General features: G+C 45.7%; 1 protein-coding gene across 1 annotated transcript in view; it reads left to right on the top strand.

Moving 5' to 3' along the window:
- LOC143020236 (neurotrypsin-like) overlaps positions 1–7,500 on the top strand; it is a gene marked incomplete at its 5' end in the record, with an annotated part of 25,746 nt that overhangs the window by 18,164 nt on the left and 82 nt on the right. Inside the window, 3 exons of the mRNA XM_076176402.1 lie at positions 1,060–1,166; positions 6,216–6,395; positions 7,464–7,500. The exon at positions 7,464–7,500 is cut by the window's right edge and continues 82 nt beyond it. Coding sequence (XP_076032517.1) covers positions 1,060–1,166; positions 6,216–6,395; positions 7,464–7,500 — 324 coding nt within the window. The remainder of the gene's footprint in view (positions 1–1,059; positions 1,167–6,215; positions 6,396–7,463) is intronic.

The following is a 7,500-nucleotide window of genomic DNA, read 5'->3' as shown; positions in this document are numbered from 1 at the left end:
TTCCGGATGACCGGCAAGGTTTACGTCTGAGTGGATGCCAGCCCCACAAACCACGAAAAGATAAAATGAATATATCGTAATGATATATTTTTTATGCTCATTTATATAAAATATAAAAATTTTATTGTCGCCCTTTTCTTTTATTTGCTTTAGTTTTCTATGCCTAATTATGATTACGTTTTCTTTGGCTTGACTCCTCTCTGCAATTATAACATTTACTTTCATTCACCGCGAACGCGCAGTGTGCAACACAATCTGTATAAATTTATTATTTTCCCAAACGTTAGGATCATTATTATGATAACATTTATAATCTGATAATAATTATGATGATAATAATAATAATACAGGTAATGGTTCCTTTGCAAATACCCCAAACCTGTTTGAACTCATTCAAAGCACCATCAAGTGGTCTCGATTTAAATCCTTTGTTATCTTTGTTGGTTTTTGCATTTTCGTTGTTAACAAAATAATGGAAACTTGTGATGCTTAGAAATATATTTCTTGACAATGTCTTTCTAATGATCTGAGTTTTTAAGTCATCAGTACTCCAGTAGTGCCGTTCACTAGGGAGTCTGGTACCCGAAAAAAAAGTATTCAAAAAAGTTTTTCAAACAGTTTATTGCTAATTTAGAATCATGCACACTTTTTTGTTTGGAATATATGACACATTCGCTGCAAATTTGATATAGTAAATCATCATCTAGATATAGCTAGAAAAATTCAACTGGACTTTTTCCAGTTACTTTATCTTTCACACACACACACACATTATATATATATATATATATATATATATATATATATATATATATATATATATATATATATATATATATATGTATATATATATATATATATATATATATATATATATATATATATGTATATATATATATATATAATATAATCAATCCCTCTATAGTGTAACAGCCTTCTTATCCCGTAAACTATCCTTCCATGTTAGCAACCACAATCCCTTCAACAATACCATCCCCTGTAACTAAGTTACGCTGAATAATTTTGTAGATATTTACCATCCTTATTTTCCCCTACCAGGTTCAGCAGCTTGGTACAGCCTATCTGTCTTCCACTACCAGATTTCAATTACAAGCCCGGCATGCAGTGTTCCGTTGCAGGTTGGGGTAGTATGGGAAGGCACGTGGGTAAGTATGTCCGATGTTTGTAGATGGCAACTTCTGACAATTATGATAGCGTGAACACCAACCTCGGTCTATTTGAAACTTCGTCCTGAAGTTGGTTAAGGTGATGAGAAGCATTTACCTGTCCACAAAAAAAAAAAAAAAAAAAAAAAAAAAAAAACCTGGATGAAGTAACACAGTAGTCTAGGAACTATTTTAAAAAATAAATCTGGTCCTGTGAACAGGGTCTTTAAGTTGTAGCGGCATGGCTACCAGTAAGGTGAGGCAAAGACAATATGTTTTATTGGCAAAATTACGGGCTATTGATACAAATCTACCCGCTCAACCGGTGCGTGACTGGGCCAGTTAGGAGCGGCATATGAAAACAGGTTGGTAGGACGCGATCACTTACCAACCTGCGACTTGCGACTTGCTAGGTAAGACCACCCGCTCAGGCGGGATCGGTTTTTGTGGGAGGAGAAGAATGTTTGTAAGAAAATAAAAAGATAGTAGTGTACAAAAGAGGGCTATTACCACTGCGCTTTTTCGTGAGCGATTAGGGGCGATTGGTGATCGTGGCTCGTTAGAAATGGACAGGGAATTTGGACGGCAGCGCCGACGCCTGGGATTAGAATCGTCAAAAGTTGAGAAAACGGTAGGAGGGGTAATAGTAGAGAAGGGTGGAAAAACGGAAAAATCTTTAGTGGGAGGTAAACTGAAATGAGAAGATATAGTATAAGAGAAAGTTAGAAAGGAAGCGAGTTTTAGTCGAAGAAAAAGTGCGTGTAGATGTTTGTGCGTGGGGCGTGGCTATGTTCGTGAGGGATGTGTGTATGTATCTTACGGGAAGTGAGTAGAGTTCACTTCCCGCGTGTAGAGATGCTGATTAACCCCAACTAAGCAGCACGTTTCTGATTAGCCCCAGGTTTGGCATGAGCGTTCCTATTTAGCCCCAGGTTGGGTTTGAGCGATGAGCGAGCGGTATCCGAAGCGTAGTCAGGAGAGTGGATCCAATGGCGGTGCGAGGGTGGGTGGGTGGTCAGGCGGGCGGGTGTTGTTTTATCTTTCTCCTTCCAACCACAACTCTGAAAGCAGAGAATTACGTGATTTGGGAGTTGTGTGTAAATGTCAGAAGTGTAAACTCGTTCGCCAGCGTCAGCGAAGAGGCCAGGGCGTGGGTGCGGGCCGGTCGACAAGAGAGACTCCCCAATTCCTCTCCCAGGATCAGCCGACGAAGAGTTAAGGGCTCTGAATTAGAGTTGGATTAAGGGCCTCTGCTAAGCCAGCGAGCAAGTGTGCGTGTATCTCTTTTCTTCCAAGCACAACTCTGAAAGCAGAGAATTACGTGACTTGGGAAATGTGTGTATTTGTCTTTGGTGTAAACCCGCCTGCCGACGCCAACGAAGAGGTCAGCCTTGTGCCGGACCAGCAGCAGCAAAGGAGAAAAGTTTCTTCGCCGCCACCGGCCGGCGAAGATTGATGGGCGCTTGTTGAGTGTGCTGGAACCTACCTGCCTTCGTGCAGTCGACACGCTTCCTGACCTGACCTCGTGCTGTCACCAGCACGCTTGTGAACTCTGCACCGCGACTAATTACCTTGACCTCATGTAGACGGGAGGACCCTCACAATTTCCCACCCCCTTCAAAAAGGGTTCAGTTAAATTCTGCAATAGCATAATAGTGACGACGCTGCCGCTGGGGCCATGTGTCAGATTTATGCGTGAAGGCGTGAACCAGGGGCATATGGTCCGTCTGAACCGTGAAAGGCGTGCTTTCGAGGAAATAGCTGAAGTGATGGACGGCCTGGTGGACTGCCAGCAGTTCTCGGTCAAGTATTAAATATTCTCCCACCCCCGACAGTTTCCTGCCAAAGAAGCTAAGGTTTCCTGCTAAAGAAGCTGATGGGTCGCTGGGAGAGGGGTTGTTCTTGGACGAGTTGCTCCAGGTCGGCCCCGATGGCATGATTGGAAGAGTCGGTGGTGAGGATGAGCGGTCTGCCTGGTGAAGTAAAGTCGAGGAGAGCTGCGGCGGCCCTTCCTGAATAGGAGCCCCACAGAAGACCCTTAGGTCTGCCGGCGATTTCTGTGTAAAGTGGGGCCATGGTGCCAGCTATCTGGGGGAAGAAGCGATTGTAATGATTTGCCATCCCCACGAATTGTTGCAGGGCTTTTATTGTGGTGGGAGTAGGGAAGTGCTTGCTGGCGGACACTTCTTCAGGGAGGGGTGAGACACCGGTGGCCGAGAGGTGGTGCCCTAGGAAGTTCACCTCCTTTGTGATGAAAGAACACTTGTCACAGCGGACCACCAGACAGTTGCGCTGCAGCCGCTCGAGTACACTGGTGATATGTTGCAAGCATTCCTCTTTGGAAACGGAGAAAATGAGTATGTCATTGATGTAGCATCTGCAGAACGACAAATCGCCCAAGATGCCGCCCGTCATCCTTTGGAACGTGGCCCCGGAATTTCTGAGGCCGAAACAGCTGTAGTTGAAGATGAATGTTCCAAAGGGAGTGGTCACGGTGGTCTTAGGAATATCGTTGGGGTGCATTGGTACCTAGTAACCAGGTACCCTTTCAATAGGTCGAACTTGGTGTAAAAAGAAAAAAAAAAAAAAAAAAAAAAAAAAAACGCCCTAACCAGGAATGAAGTCACGTCAGTGATTTTAGGAAGGGTGTACTGGTAGGGCTCTGTGATCATGTTCAGGCGCCTGTAGTCTCCGCAGTGCCTGAGTACGCCGTCCTTCTTGGTGACGATGTGAAGGGGAGGCTGGCAAATGCTTAGGCGCCCGAGATCGGCGAAGTCTATTTCGCCGCTTCCACTTTGTCTGGTGACAAACGGCGGAAATGCGAGAGCACGAGGAGCCTGAAGTCTTTATACAGTGATACATCCTGTGCTTGGCGGGTGTTGCCAAAATTCTGGCTTCAAGACCTCAGGGTGGGCCTCCCGAAGGTAAGCGAAGTCATCCGTGGCGAGTTAGACGTTGCAGCTGAGCTTGGGTGGTGCGGTGACGAAAGAGGAGTCGTCCAGGAAGCAGCATCGAACCACATCCACTACGAACCTGTAGTGCGCGAGGAGGTCCGCGCCGATGAGTGGGGATCGCAGATCCGTTGGCGGCGTGGAGACACATGTTATTGGCCGTGGGGCGCGTGGCTTTTCATCTGGAGGCTGGTAACAGGGACAGGGAGGCTACGGTGTCGACCAGGAACCACGTCTTTGTGGAAGGACACTGAAATTAAAATAGATGACAAGTGGTCGATGGGGCGGCCGCAATTTGCGGCGGCTAGGTAACAGCTGTAGCGTGTGGGTTGGGGACCGAAGCGTGCTTAGGCGGCCGCTGTACACGTTTTTTAGAATGTGCATGGAGGTCTACTGTTGTGAGCAATGGATTCGAAGCGTGCGTGGTAATAGCACAGTTGGCCCGCGATGACGTGGTGCTGCTGGTGTAAGCGGGATATCGGTGCTGGACGCTGTGAGGTTGGAGGGGATTGCTGGTGCTGGGATGTGTTGTTTGTAGATGCGGCGGCAGTCGGTTTGTTGTCGTCGTGGGGCGGTGGTGGATCTGCGGGCACGGTGTGGGTGTGTTGGAAGGCGGCGTTCTGAGCATCAATCAGGCTGTCTCAGAGTTCTTGAAGCTCGTCGTTGTCCGTGACGTCCGCGTTAGGAATCCTGGTGGGGATACCATCGGAGAACCGTTACAACCACAGAACTCAAAGCATGTCGATAGTCTTTTGGCTGTCGGTGTCAGCGGAGGGGATGCGGGTTAATGCCCGCATCTCCAGGAGGGCGTCTGAAGCACGTTGGTCACCGAAGGGCTATTTTCCCAACTTCAGGATCTTGTTCGCCCTAAAGGCGGCAGAGGGTGTGATCCGTTGCGTGAGAAATGACTTCAGTTCTTCATATTTGATGGATTCCCTGCCTTTAAAGTCAAGCCACTAGGCGATAAGTTCGAAAATCTCGTCAAGGAGGGCAGCGAGGACGTAATCCGCTTGCGATGTCTCTTCCCCGACTTTCTTCAATCTGAACTGGACCTCCGCACTGAGGAACCGGGTGGCGGGATTGACAGGATTGAAGGTTGGGAAGCTGGGTCTGGGCTGCGACAACGTGGTGGTCTTACGGGGCGCTGAGCTTGATGGACGGTGATGTCTCCATCGCGTCAGCATCTGCGTCGTGGGAAGAATTCCTTAGCGAGTCGACCATGATAGTGACGGCAGGATGGCGGGCACTGGCTGGCTGTGGTCTAGAATGGACTATGGACAACCTGGAAAAGACCACCCGTTCGCGCGGGATTGGTAGTTGTAGGAGGGGAAGAGATGTCTGTATGAAAATGAAAAGAGGACTTTTGCCACTCGGCGATTTTTAGGGATATTTATTGCGTGAAGCCGTGGCTCAGGAGAGGTGGGCAGGAGACTTGGAGTTGGAGACTGAAATCATTATATGTAACCGTGAGGTTGCTTTAGGGATATTAGGTCTAGAATTCATCATTGGCAAAATTACGGGCTATTTATACGACTAGCGAAAAATGGCTTAAACTTTCAGATCTTCAGAGAGAACACTGTACATTTTTTTTATGTTAATGATTAACTGATGAGTAAAGTTATTAAAATTTGAACCATTTGATATACATTATGATGCCATTGTATATTTATTTAGTGTTAATATATTACTATTCTGTACTGTGTCAGGTTAATGGGGTTACAGGTCGATGGTCTGAAGACTCTTGGGCTATGTAATGGGAGAAAGGTTGATAACCCGTGTTCTGGAGCGTCTAAAGGCAACAACTATGCTTGAAACACTGTTGCTTCTTCTGATAAATATACATACATATACCATACATATACCAAAGGCTTTTTCCCCCTACACGGGGTGTAGCCAAAAAGAAAAAGGCATAGAAACCACTCCCACCCATTCCATTTCCTATATATTCCACCCCCCTCCACACTACTCCCTCCCTCTTATCTTGGCACCTCCTGGATGACGGGTCATCCCTGCATCCTGTCCACTGCCCTGGGTCAGAAGCAGTGTCGCTTCAACAGAAAATCGACAAAGCCAGCTGACAGTCCGTATCTCCCCTTAGGCTACTCTCGTCTGATGCAGTCAACTTTCCTCCCCATTTTGTCGGACAAGCAATGCCGCACCGACCACGTATATGGACCCAACCGACTCTCTGACACTATGTTCTGCGCCGGACGACTGGAGGGTGGCGTAGACACCTGCCAGGGAGACTCCGGAGGACCTCTTGTCTGTGAAGTCAACGGTGAGTTTCCTCAAGAACTTTACTACAGCGAAAAATTTTGAGGTGATATTGAGATATATTTGATTTTTCAACTGATGAGTGGTGCTGAACCAAAACGAGGTCTGAATGTGTTGAATTCCTTGTCTGTGAAGTTAACGGTGAGTTTCGTCAAGAACTTTACTACAGCGACAATCTTTAGGGTAATATTGGGATATATTTAATTTTTCAATTGATGAGTGGTGCTGAACCAAAAGGAGGTCTGAATCTCTTGAGACAGCGTCTCGGTCTAAAAATAGTGGATCTAAATTTAATAAATTTAGGTTCAAGAAAGTAGCAGGCAAGAATTGGTATATTTCATTTTTCAACTGATGAGGGGTGCTGAACCAAAAGGACGTCTGAATCTCTTGAGACAGCGTCTCGGTCTAAAAATAGTGGATCTAAATTTAATAAATTTAGGTTCAAGAAAGTAGCAGGCAAGAATTGGTATATTTCATTTTTCAACTGATGAGGGGTGCTGAACCAAAAGGAGGTCTGAATCTCTTGAGACAGCGTCTCGGTCTAAAAATAGTGGATCTAACTTTAATAAATTTAGGTTCAAGAAAGTAGCAGGCAAGAATTGGTATATTTCGTTTTTCAACTGATGAGTGGTGCTGAACCAAAACGAGGTCTGAATCCCTTGAATCCCTTGTCTGTGTAGTTAACGGTGAGTTTCGTCAAGAACTTTACTACAGCGACACTCTTTAGGGTAATATTGGGATATATTTAATTTTTCAACTGATGAGTGGTGCTGAATCAAAACGAGGTCTGAATCTCTTGATCTCGGTCTAAAAATAGTGGATCTAAATTTAACCAATTTAGGTTCAAGAAAGTAGCAGGCAAGAATTGGTATACCAGCAAAGTGGTTAACGAATGAAATGGACTTTGTGACAATGTAGTGAACGCTGAAACGATTGCTTGTTTTAAGAGATTAGATAACTTTATGAATAGGGATGAAAGGTGGTAAGGGATATGGGACTGTCTAGTGTACGCCTTATGGCCTCTTGCAGCCTCCTCCAATCTTATGTTCTATTGTTTTTTCTCATGCTACAGGGCGCCACACCACTGTGGGTATCACCAGCTGGGGACA

The sequence above is a fragment of the Oratosquilla oratoria genome, chromosome 39 (assembly GCF_046742065.1).
Source record: "Oratosquilla oratoria isolate Oo_2021 chromosome 39, ASM4674206v1, whole genome shotgun sequence".
In the NCBI taxonomy this organism is placed as follows: Eukaryota; Metazoa; Arthropoda; class Malacostraca; order Stomatopoda; family Squillidae; genus Oratosquilla; species Oratosquilla oratoria.
This window is presented reverse-complemented; position numbering and strand designations above follow the sequence as displayed.